Source organism: Caretta caretta, chromosome 1 (genome assembly GCF_965140235.1).
Source record: "Caretta caretta isolate rCarCar2 chromosome 1, rCarCar1.hap1, whole genome shotgun sequence".
NCBI classification, from domain to species: domain Eukaryota; kingdom Metazoa; phylum Chordata; order Testudines; family Cheloniidae; genus Caretta; species Caretta caretta.
Genome location: NC_134206.1, coordinates 276,290,504 through 276,306,254, shown reverse-complemented (window position 1 = coordinate 276,306,254; position 15,751 = coordinate 276,290,504). Strand labels below are relative to the sequence as shown.

Sequence of the window (15,751 nt, the reverse complement as noted above, 5' to 3'; positions counted from 1 at the left end):
CTGGTCTACACTACAAGTTTATGTTGGATTCAGCAGCGTTAAATCGAATTCACCCTGCACCTGTCCACACAACGAAGCCATTTTTTTTTTACATAAAGGGCTCTTAAAACTGATTTCTGTACTCTTCCCCAACGAGGGGATTAGCGCTGAAATTGACGTCACCGTTTTGAATTAGGGTTAGTGTGGACGCAATTCAAAGGTATTGGCCTTTGGGAGCTATGCTACAGTGCACCATTGTGACTGCTCTGGACAGCACTCTGAACTCGGATGCACTGGCCAGGTGTACAGGAAAAGCCCCGGGAACTTCTGAATCTCATTTCCTCTTTGGTCAGGTGAGCTCTTCAGCACAGGTGACCATGCAGAGCTCATCAGCCCAGGTAACCATGTAGTCTCAGAATCGAAAAAGAGCTCCAGCATGGACCAAACGGGAGGTACTGGATCTGATCGCTGTATGGGGAGAGGAACCCATGCTATCAGAACTATGTTCCAAAAGACGAAATGCCAAAACATTTCAAAAAATCTCCGAGGCCTTGAGGGACAGAGGCTACAGCAGGGATGAAACACAGTGCCACATGAAACTTAAGGAGCTCAAATAAGTGTACCAGAAAACCAAAGAATCAAATGGATGCTCTGGGACAGAGCCCCAGACATGCCGCTTCTACGCTGAGCTGCATGCAATTCTGGGGGGGGGGGGCGCCACCACTACCCCACCCCTCTCCGTGGACTCCGATGATGGGGTACTCTCCACCATGCCTGAGGATTTTGTGGACAGGGAAGATAAGGAGGAGGAGGAAGGTCTTGAGGAGAGCACACAGCACACCATTCTTCCCTACAGCCAAGATCTTTTTATCTCTCTGACTGAAATACCCTCCAAACCCAACCAAGCCGGAGAAGGGGCCTCTGGTGAGTGTACTTTTTAAAATATAATACATATTATAAAAGCAAGTGTTTTTTAATAATTAAGTAGCCCTGAGGACTTGGGATGCATTCGTGGCCAGTACAGCTACTGGAAAAATCTGTTAACGTGTCTGGGGATGGAGCAGAAATCCTCCAGGGACATCTCCATGAAGCTCTCCTGGAGGTACTCTAAAAGCCTTTGTAGACGGTTTCTGGGGAGAGCAGCCTTATTCCGTCCTCTATGGTAGGACATTTTACCATGCCATGGTAATAGCAAGTAATCTGGTATCATTGCATGACAAAGCCTGGCAGCGTATGGTCCTGGTGTTTGCTGGTATTTAAGCAACATCCATTCTTTATCTCTGTGTTATCCTCAGGAGAGTGATATCATTCATGGTAACCTGGTTGAAACAGGGAAATTTAATTAAGGGGACATTCAGAGGTGGCCGTTCCTACCAGGCTGTTTCCTGTGGCTGAAAAGAAATCCTCCCCGCAGGGGGGGCATTGGTGCTGAGCTGTTCGCGTTTGGCTAGCAGGGATCTTCCCTGATATCAGCCATGCGGTGTGGTGAGGGGTAAAGCGATCATCCCAGAGAATTGGATGGGTGGGGGAGGGTTAGTTTGGTTCCTGCTGCAGCACGTTAACAGGAAAACCACAGCACTAAATGGCCAGTCAACATGCTTTGCTTGGTATGGAAGAGGAGGGCACTGCTGTTATGAAGGTTTCAGAAGAGGAAAGACTGTGGCTTACCATGGCTGCCTACAAGCTGAATTCTGTTGCCCGGCACTGCGTGTGTGATCTCTAACACCAAAGCCGCAGGCACTCAATATAAGATGCAAAATGTGACCTTGTACCAAAATCACACGTGCTGTATAATGTGAATAGTGTTGTTCACCGTGAAAGAGTATAGCCATTGTTCTGTAAAATGTATCTTTTAAAATACTTCACTCCCTTTTTTTCCTCCAGAAGCTGCAAATGTTTCAAGCCTCCCTCCTCCATCCCAAAGGCTATCTCAGATGAAAAATGCACGCACGATGAAATATTCTCTGAGGTCATGCAGTCGTCCGGCACTGACAGAGCTCCACAGAATGTGTGGCGGGACACAGTAGCAGAGTACAGGAAAGCGGCCGATGAACGTGAGGAGAGATGGCGGCAGGAAGATCAGAGGAGGCATCATGCAATGCTGGGGCTTTGTCAAACGGACATGCTCCGGCGTCTGGTGGAGGTTCATGAACGGCAGCGGGATCATAGACTGCTGCTGCAGCCCCTGTTTAACCACCCTCCCTCCTCCCCAAGTTCCATAGCCTCCTCACCCAGACGCCCAAGAACGTGGCGGGGGTGGGGAGCAGAGGTGAAAGTAAGGCAGTACACCCCAGTATGGCGTACCGGCAAGAGCCGGTGCGCCATACTGGGGTGAATCGGCTTCCCCAGGCGCAATTTAAAGGGCCTGCGGCTCCCAGCAGCGGCTGGAGCCCGTGGCCCTTTAAATTACTGCCAGAGCCCCACTGCCGGAGCCCTGGGGTAGCGGCGGCGGGGCTGGGGCGGAAATTTAAAGGGCCCAGGGCGGTAGCGGTGGCTGAGCTCTGGGCCCTTTAAATCATCCCCGGAGCCCCACCACCACTTCCCCAGGGCTCCGGCAGGCTCTGGGGATGATTTAAAGGGCCCAGGGCAGTAGTGGCAGCTGGAGCTCCGTCCCCGGAGCCCTGCTGCCGGAGCCCTGGGGAAGCGGCAGTGGGTCTCTGGGGACGATTTAAAGGGCTCAGGACTCCAGCTGCCGCTACTGACCAGGGCCCGTTAAACCACTGCCAGAGCCTCCAGCTGCCGCTGTTACCCCGGGGAAGGGGAAGGAGGCACTTGCCGGTACAGGGTGCGCCGGGGCTGGCTCTGACCCCCCAGCCCCGCCCCTTCTGCCTGAGGCCCCACCCCTTCCGGGGACCAGAGCCGGCCCCAGCCCAGCCCCGTACCAGTAAGTCCCTAGACTTACTTTCACCCCTGGGAGGGAGGCTCCGGGCACCCAACCACTCCATCCCAGTGGACAGCCCAAGCAACAGAAGGCTGTCATTCAAGAAGTTTTAAAGTGGTCTTTTCCTTCCCTGCTACCCTCCTCCCACACAGACTACCTTGGGAGTTATCTCCCTATTTTTATAATCAATTAATAAAGAAGACGTTTTTTAAACGATAGTGATTTTATTTCCTTTGCAAGCAAGTTGAGATCGAAAGGGGAAGGTGAGTGGCTTACAGGGAATTTAGAGGCAACCAAGGGGGCGGGTTTTCATCAAGGAGAAACAAACAGAAGTGTCACACAGTACCCTGGCCAGTCATGAAACTGATTTTCAAAGCTTCTCTGATGTGCAGCGCTTCCTGCTATGCTCTTTTAACCGCCCTGGTGTCTGGCTGAGCGTATTCAGTGGCCAGGTGATTTGCCTCAACCTCCCACCCTGCCATAAACATCTCCCCCTTACTCTCACAGAGACTGTGGAGTGCACAGCAAGCAGCAATAACAATGGGAATATTGGTTTTGCTGAGGTCTGAGTGAGTCAGTAAACTGTGCCAGCGACCCTTTAAACGTCCATATGCACATTCTACCCCCATTCTGCACTTGCTCAGCCTATAGTTGAACAGCTCCTGACTACTGTCCAGGCTGCCTGTGTACGGCTTCATGAGCCAGGGCATTAAGGGGTAGGCTGGGTCCCCAGGGATAACTATTGGCATTTCAACATACCCAACAGTTATGTTCTGGTCTGGGAAATAAATCCCTTCCTGGAGCCATTTAAACAGACCAGAGTTCCTGAAGACGCGAGTGTCATGAACCTTTCCCGGCCATCCCACATTGATGTTAGTGAAACGTCCCTTGTGATCCACCAGTGCTTGCAGCACCATTGAAAAGTACCCCTTGTGGTTTATGTACTGGCTGCCCTGGTGGTCTGGTCCCAAGACAGGGATATGCATTCTATCTATCGCCCCACCACAGTTAGGGAATCCCATTGCAGCAAAGCCACCTACTATGACCTGCACATTTCCCAGAGTCACTACCTTTGATAGCAACAGCTCAATGATTGTGTTGGCTACCTGCATCACATCAACCCCCACAGTAGATTTGCCCACTCCAAATTGATTACTGACTGACCAGTAGCTCTCTGGCGTTGCAAGCTTCCACAGGGCTATTGCCACTTGCTTCTAAACTGTGAGGGCTGCTCTCATCTCGGTATTCTTGTGCTTCAGGGCAGGGGAAAGCAAGTCACAAAGTTCCATGAAAGTGCCCTTATGCATGCAAAAGTTTCGGAGCCACTGGGAATCATCCCAAACCTGCAACACTGTGCGGTCCCACCACTCTATGCTTGTTTCCTGGGCCCAGAATCGGCATTCCACAGCATTAGCCTGCCCCAGTAACACCATGATCTCCAAATTGCTAGGGACCGTGGTTTTAGAGAAATCTGTGTTCATGCCCTCATCACCACACTGCCATCGCCTCCTCGCCTGGTTTTTCAGGTGCTGGTTCTGCATAAACTGCACGATAATGCGCGAGGTGTTTACAATGGTCATAACTGTTGCGGTGAGCTGAATGGGCTCCATGCTTGCCGTGCTATGGCGGCTGCTTGGACAATCCAGGGAAAAGGGCGTGAAATGATTGTCTGCCATTGCTTTCACGGAGGGAGGGAGGGAGGGTTGACTGACGACATTTACCCATAACCACCCGTGACAAATTTTTGGCCCCATCAGGCATTGGGAGCTCAGCCCAGAATTCCAATGGTCAGCGGGGAGCAGGAACTGTGGGATAGCTACCCACAGTGCACCGCTCAGAATGTCAACGCTTGCCACGGTACTGTGGATGCACACCGCCAAATTAATATGCTTAGTGTGGACGCGTGCACTCGACTTTATACAATCTGTTCCCAAAAATCGACTTCTGTAAAATCGGAGTACTTTTGAAGTGTAGACATGGCCTAAGACTGTAGTTGAGGGGGGCAGATTACACAACATTAAAATTGAAGTCAAGAATGGTGATGTTGGGGGACAGAGACTAGGAAGAGAAAAAAGCCAGATGTCAGAGAGGAAGGTGGTCCCCAGAGGAGTCGGGAGATGTATTATTTGAAGAAGAAGGTCAAACACAATGCTGTTCCAAAGCGGAGAATGGAGAGGAAGAAAGATGGAGAAACTCAAACACCCCACTGTGTCCCTTGGCAGAGGGCTCATTTAGAGGTATAAGCAAAGGAAGGGCCACCATAAGAGACAGCTGAAGCAGAGGCAGTGTTGGATGGGGCTACACACATTTCTTAGAGTACAAGGAAATGGATGAGTTGGAAAATCTCACATTAAATCCTTATGTGTCCAGGACAAGTCATTGCTTTATGGTACACTTATTATTAAACATATTTGAAAACATTAAATTGAGCATAAATATTTTAAAATGAATCACAGCATCAACAATATTCCGTGGAAAACTACAATCAAAGATAACTAAGTTTAAACATTACTTCAGTTGCCTGCATTATTAAACATACCAATGAGCTCTAAACAGGACATTAATGTAACTGTTCCAAAATAGTGATAAAACATTAAAAATGTTTTCCTAAAAATATTAATTGATCATATGACTATTGATTTAACCGAGAGCAATTCATCTGCAAACACTGCGATCTTTGCAACTTGCATGGGAAATAAGCTACTGGAAATTTAAAATTAAACTGCACAGGTCAATTGGAAAAAGAGATCCATCATTTAAAGAAAATTAACAGCAGTAGCAAAATTTACCAAAACACCTAAATTCTGCTAAGTGAAACTTTTCATTTATACGGATTTCCACCTTCCTTGCCTTTTCTTAAAGTTCAGCCTGAACCTCTGTTAATGATGGTCTTTGCTGAGCCTTGCCATAATTAGATAGCCGCTGGAAAACCATGAGTTTGTCCACAGCCAGGAAACTGATGCAACTCTTGAGAATAAGTGAAATATTCATTATGGCAACTAAGCACAGATGTGTCAAAGTATTGAATTCAGGAGCAGGGAATGGTCAAGAAAAAATGTTCAATTTGTACTCATTAAGCTTGGATAGCCTTTGAAGAATATCAGTCACAAATAATTAAGACAATAAGGAACTCATCTAACAGAAGGTAAAGCTGATCGGGAAATCAATACATTTGGTTTTTATGCACATAGTTTACAGCCTCTAGATCTCAAAATATCAGTACTACAAAACCAGTGATTTACAAACACATCAAAAATTTCTTTAAAAGTCCAGTTCCACCATCTAAAAAACACACTTTTCGAGCCTGGCTTCAGTGTACTCATTTTGTTACTGATTATGTTCCTAGGGTTCTTTACTTCTCAAAGTTTTGGATCCCATCAAAAGCATCATTTATTTATTAAGCCTATATCATAAACTGGCTCTCTTTCCAGTGTACGTACATAACTTGTTTACTTTTTAAACAAGTGTATGTCAGTAAGTTACTACCATATTTTTATATCTGGTCAGGCAAGTTTCCAGTAAGAGATATTCTATCAAATGGTAACATGCTTTTCATTGTAAATTATATTAGACAAAGTATTAACACTTTCATAATTAGCATAGAATGGATGATCTTATGTGGATGACAGTAGGTGTCAAACATATTGAGTGCGGCACACCAACTTTACATTTGCTTTTGTTTAGATCAAGCACCTCAGATATTCCAGTCACAACATAATACATTTATTATTTACAAAATCATGTTCTTCTAGAAAGTAAATCTTATCAAATGAACTGAGATTTCAGGTCCTGCATCTGAATATAATAGAACTATTATTATAGCACCTAGCTGCCTCGAATGGAGTTCAGGGCCCCTTTGTACAAACACCCGATCCAAAAATGTAACTGGTTCCTGCACAGTAAGTTTACAGTCAGTGTAAATACAAAAAAGAATCAAGTTTGAGCACCACATAACAGCCAGATTAGATAACTATCATTCAAATCACAACAGCGTACATAGATAGCATAACCGATTATTGTAGTGACAGATGTGTTTTTTTCCCCTGAGTACAAGATGTGCAGAGTGTTTGCTTTAGAATTAAAAATACAATATGAAGTCTCTTCTTTAGGTATTGAAGTTGGATACATCTTTATTTTATAGCAGTTTAAAGTAAAAATACAAGCTTATACATATCAGAAAAAAATCAAAGTGGTAGATACAAGCTTAATGGAAAAGTATTGTAGCATTTTAATGAATAAATTGACCTGGAAATTACAACTGATAGATAAATCAGCCATGGACCTAGTGGTAAAAAAAAAAAAAGTTTTGAAAGGTATTACTAAAGAATAAAACAAGATGGTTATTTTTTCTATAGAGATGTCAAGGTTCCCAGAGATAGTATGTACAGTTGTAAAATGCAGAAAACTTTGAATATTTACCCAAACATTCTTGACCTAGTATTTGTGGAACAATAGGTGCTACATGGCTTTTCAATATGCATCTCAGGGAGCTACAAAGGCTGGGGCCCAATCCAGAGCTCACCGAAGTCAATGTAAAGAGTCACATTGGCCTAAACAGGCTTTGGATCAGGCTCTTAGTGAGAAAAGAATGATTTCAAGTACACCAAGTTATCCATAAATTGAGAGAAGGGGAATTGAACTTTGTTTATATTCATAGGGTATGTCTACACTACGAAATTAGGTCGAATTTATAGAAGTCGTTTTTTTAGAAATCGGTTTTATATATTCGAGTGTGTGTGTCCCCACAGAAAATGCTCTAAGTGCATTAAGTGCATTAACTCGGCGGAGAGCTTCCACAGTACCGAGGCAAGCGTCGACTTCCGGAGCGTTGCACTGTGGGTAGCTATCCCACAGTTCCCGCAGTCTCCGCTGCCCATTGGAATTCTGGGTTGAGATCCCAATGCCTGATGGGGCTAAAACATTGTCGCGGGTGGTTCTGGGTACATATCGTCAGCCCCCCGTTCCCTCCCTCCCCCCGTGAAAGCAAGGGCAGACAATCATTTCGCGCCTTTTTTCCTGAGTTACCTGTGCAGACGCCATACCACGGCAAGCATGGAGCCCGCTCAGGTAACCGTCACCCTATGTCTCCTGGGTGATGGCAGACGCGGTACGGCATTGCTACACAGTAGCAGCAACCCCTTGCCTTGTGGCAGCAGATGGTACAGTACGACTGGTAGCCGTCATCGTCATGTCTGAGGTGCTCCTGGTCGCCTCTGTGAGGTCGATCAGGAGCGCCTGGGCAGACATGGGCGCAGGGACTAAATTTGGAGTGACTTCAGCAGGTCATTCTCTTTAGTCCTGCAGTCAGTCCTATTGAACCGTCTTATGGTGAGCGGGCAGGCGATACGGACTGCTAGCAGTCTTACTGTACCATCTTCTGCCGAGCAGCCATGAGATGTGGATGGCATGCAGTCCTTCTGCACCGTCTGCTGCCAGCCAAAGATGTAAAAGATAGATGGAGTGGATCAAAACAAGAAATAGACCAGATTTGTTTTGTACGCATTTGCTTCCCCCTCTCCCCTGTCTAGGGGTCTCATTCTTCTAGATCACACTGCAGTCACTTACAGAGAAGGTGCAGCGAGGTAAATCTAGCCATGTATCAATCAGAGGCCAGGCTAACCTTCTTGTTCCAATAAGGACAATAACTTAGGTGCACTATTTCTTATTGGAACCCTCCGTGAAGTCCTGCCTGAAATACTCCTTGATGTAAAGCCACCCCCTTTGTTGATTTTAGCTCCCTGAAGCCAACCCTGTAAGCGCCCCTCCCAGCGTCAGAGCAATGGCAAACAATCGGGCATCTGAGAGTGCTGTCCAGAGCAGTCACAATGGAGCACTCTGATGGGGCTAAAACATTGTCACGGGTGGTTCTGGGTACGTGTCGTCAGGCCCCCGTTCCCTCCCTCCCTCCGTGAAAGCAAAGGCAGACAATCATTTCGCGCCTTTTTTCCTGAGTTACCTGTGCAGACGCCATACCACGGCAAGCATGGAGCCAGCTCAGGTAACCGTCACCCTATGTCTCCTGGGTGCTGGCAGACACCGTGTGGCTTTGCTGCACAGTAGCAGCAACCCATTGCCTTCTGGCAGCAGACGGTGCAATACGATTGGTAGTCGTCCTCGTCGTGTCCGAGGTGCTCCTGGCCACGTCGGCTGGGAGCGCCTGGGCAGACATGGGCGCAGGGACTAAATTTGGAGTGACTTGACCAGGTCATTCTCTTTAGTCCTGCAGTCAGTCCTATTGAACCATCTTATGGTGAGCGGGCAGGCGATACGGACTGCTAGCAGTCGTACTGTACCATCTTCTGCCAGGCAGGCAAGAGATGAGGATTGCTAGCAGTCGTATTGTACCATCTTATGCCAGGCAGGCAAGAGATGAAGATGGCTAGCAGTCGTACTGTACCATCTTCTGTCGAGCAGCCATGAGATGTGGATGGCATGCAGTCCTTCTGCACCGTCTGCTGCCAGCCAAAGATGTAAAAGATAGATGTAGTGGGTCAGAACAAGAAATAGACCAGATTTGTTTTGTACTCATTTGCCTCCTCCCCTGTCTAGATCACACTGCAGTCACTCACAGAGAAGGTGCAGCAAGGTAAATCTAGCCATGTATCAATCAGAGGCCAGGCTAACCTCCTTGTTCCAATAACCACGATAACTTAGGTGCACCATTTCTTATTGGAACCCTCCGTGCAGTCCTGCCTGAAATACTCCTTGATGTACAGGCACACCCTTTGTTGATTTTAGCTCCCTGAAGCCAACCCTGTAAGCCGTGTCGTCAGTCGCCCCTCCCTCCGTCAGAGCAACGGCAGAAAATCGTTCCGCGCCTTTTTTCTGTGCGGACGCCATACCAAGGCAAGCATGGAGGCCGCTCAGCTCACTTTGGCAATTAGGAGCACATTAAACACCACACGCATTATCCAGCAGTATATGCAGCACCAGAACATGGCAACGCGATACCGGGCGAGGAGGCGACGTCAGCGCGGTCCCGTGAGTGATCAGGACATGGACACAGATTTCTCTGAAAGCATGGGCCCTGACAATGCATGCATCATGGTGCTAATGGGGCAGGTTCATGCTGTGGAACGCCGATTCTGGGCTCGGGAAACAAGCACAGACTGGTGGGACCGCATAGTGTTGCAGGTCTGGGACGATTCCCAGTGGCTGCGAAACTTTCGCATGCGTAGGGGCACTTTCATGGAACTTTGTGACTTGCTTTCCCCTGCCCTGAAGCGCATGAATACCAAGATGAGAGCAGCCCTCACAGTTGAGAAGCGAGTGGCGATAGCCCTGTGGAAGCTTGCAACACCAGACAGCTACCGGTCAGTTGGGAATCAATTTGGAGTGGGCAAATCTACTGTGGGGGCTGCTGTGATGCAAGTAGCCCACGCAATCAAAGATCTGCTGATATCAAGGGTAGTGACCCTGGGAAATGTGCAGGTCATAGTGGATGGCTTTGCTGCAATGGGATTCCCTAACTGTGGTGGGGCTACAGACGGAACCCATATCCCTATCTTGGCACCGGAGCACCAAGCCGCCGAGTACATAAACCGCAAGGGGTACTTTTCGATAGTGCTGCAAGCTCTGGTGGATCACAAGGGACGTTTCACCAACATCAACGTGGGATGGCCGGGAAAGGTGCATGATGCTCGCATCTTCAGGAACTCTGGTCTGTTTCAAAAGCTGCAGGAAGGGACTTTATTCCCAGACCAGAAAATAACTGTTGGGGATGTTGAAATGCCTATATGTATCCTTGGGGACCCAGCCTACCCCTTAATGCCATGGCTCATGAAGCCGTACACAGGCAGCCTGGACAGTAGTCAGGAGCTGTTCAACTACAGGCTGAGCAAGTGCAGAATGGTGGTAGAATGTGCATTTGGACGTTTAAAGGTGCGCTGGCGCAGTTTACTGACTCGCTTAGACCTCAGCGAAACCAATATTCCCACTGTTATTACTGCTTGCTGTGTGCTCCACAATATCTGTGAGAGTAAGGGGGAGACGTTTATGGTGGGGTGGGAGGTTGAGGCAAATCGCCTAGCTGCTGGTTACGCGCAGCCAGACACCAGGGCAGTTAGAAGAGCACAGGAGAGCGCGGTACGCATCAGAGAAGCTTTGAAAACCAGTTTCATGACTGGCCAGGCTACGGTGTGAAAGTTCTGTTTGTTTCTCCTTGATGAAACCCCCCGCCCCTTGGTTCACTCTACTTCCCTGTAAGCTAACCACCCTCCCCTCCTCCCTTTAATCATTGCTTGCAGAGGCAATAAAGTCATTGCTGCTTCACAGTCATGCATTCGTTATTCATTCATCACACAAACAGGGAGATGACTACCAAGGTAGCCCAGGAGGGGTGGTGGAGGAGGGAAGGAAAATGCCACACAGCACTTTAAGCACAGCACTTTAAAAGTTTACAACTTTAAAATTTATTGAATGACAGCCTTCTTTTTTTTGGGCAATCCTCTGTGGTGGAGTGGCTGGTTGGCCGGAGGCCCCCCCACCGCGTTCTTGGGCGTCTGGGTGTGGAGACTATGGAACTTGGGGAGGAGGGTGGTTGGTTACAGAGGGGCAGCAGTGGCAGTCTGTGCTCCAGCTGCCTTTGCTGCAGCTCAACCATACACTGGAGCATACTGGTTTGGTCCTGCAGCAGCCTCAGCATTGAATCCTGCCTCCTCTCATCACGCTGCCGCCACATTTGAGCTTACGCCCTGTCTTCAGCCCGCCACTTACTCTCTTCAGCCCTCCACCTCTCCTCCCGGTCATTTTGTGCTTTCCTGCACTCTGACATTATTTGCCTCCACGCATTCGTCTGTGCTCTGTCAGTGTGGGAGGACAGCATGAGCTCGGAGAACATTTCATCACGAGTGCGTTTTTTTTTCTTTCTAAGCTTCACTAGCCTCTGGGAAGGAGAAGATCCTGTGATCATTGAAACACATGCAGCTGGTGGAGAAAAAAAAAGGGACAGCGGTATTTAAAAAGACACATTTTATAAAACAGTCGCTACACTCTTTCAGGGTAAACCTTGCTGTTAACATTACATACATAGCACATGTGCTTTCGTTACAAGGTCGCATTTTGCCTCCTCCCACCGCGTGACTACCCCCTCAACCTTCTCCCCTCCCTGTGACCATGAATTATATCTCACTCTCCTGAGGATAACACAGAGAGATAAAGAACGGATTTTGGTTGAATGCCAGCAAACATACACTGCAATGCTTTGTTCTACAGTGATTCCCGAGTACGTGTTACTGGCCTGGAGTGGTAAAGTGTCCTACCATGAAGGACGAAATAAGGCTGCCCTCCCCAGAAACCTTTTGCAAAGGCTTTAGGACTACATCTAGGAGAACCGCAAATGCCAGGGCAAAGTAATCCTTTCACATGCTTGCTTTTAAACCATGTATAGCATTTTAAAAGGTACACTCACCAGAGGTCCCTTCTCCGCCTGCTGGGTCCAGGAGGCAGCCTTGGGTGGGTTCAGGGGGTGCTGGCTCCAGGTCTAGGGTGAGAAACAGTTCCTGGCTGTCGGGAAAACCGGTTTCTCCGCTTGCTTGCTGTGAGCTATCTACAACCTCCTCCTCATCATCATCTTCTTCGTCCCCAAAACCTACTTCCGTATTGCCTCCATCTCCATTGAAGGAGTCAAACAACACGGCTGGGGTAGTGGTGGCTGAACGCCCTAAAATGGCATGCAGCTCATCATAGAAGCGGCATGTTTCGGGCTCTGACCCAGAGCGGCTGTTCGCCTCTCTGGTTTTCTGGTAGGCTTGCCTCAGCTCCTTCAGTTTCACGCGGCACTGCTTCGGGTCCCTGTTATGGCCTCTGTCCTTCATGCCCTGGGAGATTTTCAGAAAGGTTTTGGCATTTCGAAAACTGGAACGGAGTTCTGATAGCACGGATTCCTCTCCCCAAACAGCGATCAGATCCCGTACCTCCCGTTCGGTCCATGCTGGAGCTCTTTTGCGATTCTCGGACTCCATCATGGTCACCTGTGCTGATGAGCTCTGCATGGTCACCTGCAGCTTGCCACGCTGGCCAAACAGGAAATGAGATTCAAAAGTTCGCGGTTCTTTTCCTGTCTACCTGGCCAGTGCATCTGAGTTGAGAGTGCTGTCCAGAGCGGTCAGAATGGAGCACTCTGGGATAGCTCCCGGAGGCCAATACCATCGAATTGTGTCCACAGTACCCCAAATTTGAGCCAGCAACGTCGATTTAAGCGCTAATCCACTTGTCAGGGGTGGAGTAAGGAAATCGATTTTAAGAGCCCTTTAAGTCGAAATAAAGGGCTTCATTGTGTGGACGGGTGCAGGTTTAAATCGATTTAACGCTGCTAAATTCGACCTAAAGTCCTAGTGTAGACCAGGGCATAGATATGCCTGTCTTAGATCTATAACTTGGTGAGTTTTTTCTTGAATTCATACCACATGCCCACATTTTTTTTAAAAAAGAAGTTACAACTGAAAGTGAGTTTGAATGGAGTCCAACTAACACGCTAAAGTATTTTTACAATACTACACTTTTTTAAAATAAAATCCAAGTACAAAAAAGTTTTGAAAGGAACAGATAAGGGATTACGTCAGATTCCCACCGTCACTCTATCTCAACAGAAACACATCAAGCTTTTTTTTTTTCCTCCCCCAAAAACTTGTCAGAAAAATTCTACCCTTTCTCCATATTAAGAGAATTCCTGGCTAAGGATAAGCATATAAAGTAGTCTGCTCTCAGAAGCTCATTTTTTGGCACAACTAAATTGATGGGGAATCTTTCCTCCAAAATAAGTATCTCTTAATCTTCACTTGTGTGTAAGTGAAGTTGAAAATGGGATCATGGATATCAGTAAGCAGAAAAACTGAAAAATAATGAATCATCAATAGGATAGGTTTGCTAGAACAGCATGGTGTAATAAGTTAAATGAAGCCTTGAGGATTTATATTAGAATGAAAAGGAAATGAATTCTGATTAACTTGAAGCTCCTAACCTTATTATGGGAATACTGCCATGTATTCAGATAAATGCTAACAGACAACACAGAAAACAGAAGCACATATAGGAGATGTTAGAATACTCTGGCACAAATAGAAAATGGAAGCAAGTACTGCATGCACAGAAAGAACGATTGAGAAAATACAGTATACATACACACAGCCCATTTAAGAAAACATGACATATTTACAAAAGCTAAATAGTTCGTAGGTCATATATAGATACTAGTAATTTCACAGAGTCAACATAAGGCCCCTGCATCAACTAAGACTACCCAGATGTGCTCACCGTAACTATAAGCAGTGGGTCCTTTTTCCATCAGGATGGAAGAAAAGGGGTTGTTGCCCCCCATAAGGGCTCCCTCTGCAATTGGTGGCAAAGGGTGAGGAAGGGGAAAGTGTACCTGGATGGAACAGGAAGCAGGTGCACCAAGTGCGGCAAAGGAGGGACATTCCAGGTGACTGGAGGAGGGTGGTATTTTTACCCCGGGCTGTTCCAAAGATGCCCTATCTAACTAGGATCAAGCTGTCAGCAGCAGCAGCTCAGGGCTCACAGAGGAGGCTCCAGATGCCTGCACATGCTCACCATAGCAGTGTTCCAAGATCGGGATGGGGCAAGGGGAATTCCCTCCCCCCTCCTGGAAAGCTGGGAAACATAGTTAGCATGGCAGGGGGTGGGGAAGAAATCCCCATACACATGGGAAAGTGTGCAGGACTATGGTGCCTAGTACACAGGACAAAGAGGAGTGGAGGAAATCCCCCAGGCATTAAAGCCGGGAGTGCAGAGCCAGGGTCTCAAAAGGCAAAGGAGAAACTACCCATCCATCCCCGACCAGTAAAGTGGCGATGCCAGACTTACATCAATCACCCCACAGCAGCAGCTGCTATAACAAGATGGGAGAGGAACGTGCTGTGGTTACATGCAGCCTTGGAGCTCCACTATGAGGCAGTAGGGTCAGAGCAATACACTGTCTGGGACCAGATTGGGAAGGGGGAGGGCTGATGGCAGTCCCCCAAATAGGTGGAAACAATTAAGGAAATAACGATGACTTGCACTGTACATTTTATTACCAGATATTCCCACCATTTTAAGTGAATAAAGTTGTGGCCTAATTAAACCACATCCTTTGCCTCCTGTATTTCTTCTGACATGGCCAGACAATTGCTGCTTGACCAAGAAGAGTGTCTGTTCATCTTTAATACACCTTTAATGTTCTGCACAACTGGGCCACATAGGTGACTATGGTTGATGTTCAAGCCTCTGGTACTTTCTGTTGAGATAACATCCACAGGTGAGACTGGGCTATGGTGGTCGCAAGGTAGCTTTCTCCTTTCTGCAAATGTAATTACTGTACTGCATTAACCTACAATGGCACTTTATTTCTCTCCCCTGACACAGCCTTCTATATCCATGGAGTGCACATACCCCAAGCAAGTCCTGATAGTCCTGTCCTCCCTGGTGCAAGGAAAGTACACCAGTTCCAATGTCTAGGAAGTCTCCATATCTGCCAATGAAAGGGTTGATACTTGGGCCTTATCTGGATTCCATCCCTTTTTCTCTTAGCAGTGAGGATGTACAAAGTGAACAGCTTGATTTATGAACACTATGCTAACCATACAGCATTATGAATTAAGGGGAAAAACTATTTAGATTTTCATAATCAATGGGTTTTAGATGAAAATCACAAATGAAGAGAAAACTGAATGATCAGATGCTATTTTAAAATATTGTTTTAACCATACCAAGTTTATATAACTGACAGGCTAGTAACTAGGATAATTTTTTCTCATCTAATAATGACCAACCGCCTTCTTGCGTTGAGTAACTGAGTGTGGGCTGGTGATGATAAGGACAAACATCATTGGTACTTGAGCAGAGAGCTAGTCAAATGGGAGGAAAAGGTAAGCCTATTTTATTTACTATTGG

The 15,751-nt window shown here is 47.1% G+C and overlaps 2 protein-coding genes across 8 annotated transcripts in view; both read right to left on the bottom strand.

Moving 5' to 3' along the window:
• MGAT4C (MGAT4 family member C) overlaps nucleotides 1-15,751 on the bottom strand; it is a 687,109-nt gene that overhangs the window by 464,854 nt on the left and 206,504 nt on the right. The window lies entirely within an intron of this gene.
• On the bottom strand, nucleotides 11,296-13,020 carry LOC125630133 (uncharacterized). Its single transcript, XM_048835670.2, has 2 exons — nucleotides 12,270-13,020; nucleotides 11,296-11,785 (listed from the first exon to the last, which is right to left on the bottom strand). The coding sequence occupies exons 1-2, from the start codon at nucleotides 12,850-12,852 to the stop codon at nucleotides 11,547-11,549; spliced, it is 822 nt and encodes a 273-aa protein (XP_048691627.2). The 5' UTR covers nucleotides 12,853-13,020; the 3' UTR covers nucleotides 11,296-11,546.

Bases quoted from the DNA above. Each gene is read 5' to 3' on its own strand.
- LOC125630133 (XM_048835670.2), bottom strand. From the start codon at position 12,852: ATGCAGAGCTCATCAGCACAGGTGACCATGATGGAGTCCGAGAATCGC. The intron at 11,786-12,269 runs GTGAGTGTACCT...TTTCTCCACCAG, and splicing joins AGGCGGAGAAGGGACCTCTG to CTGCATGTGTTTCAATGATC.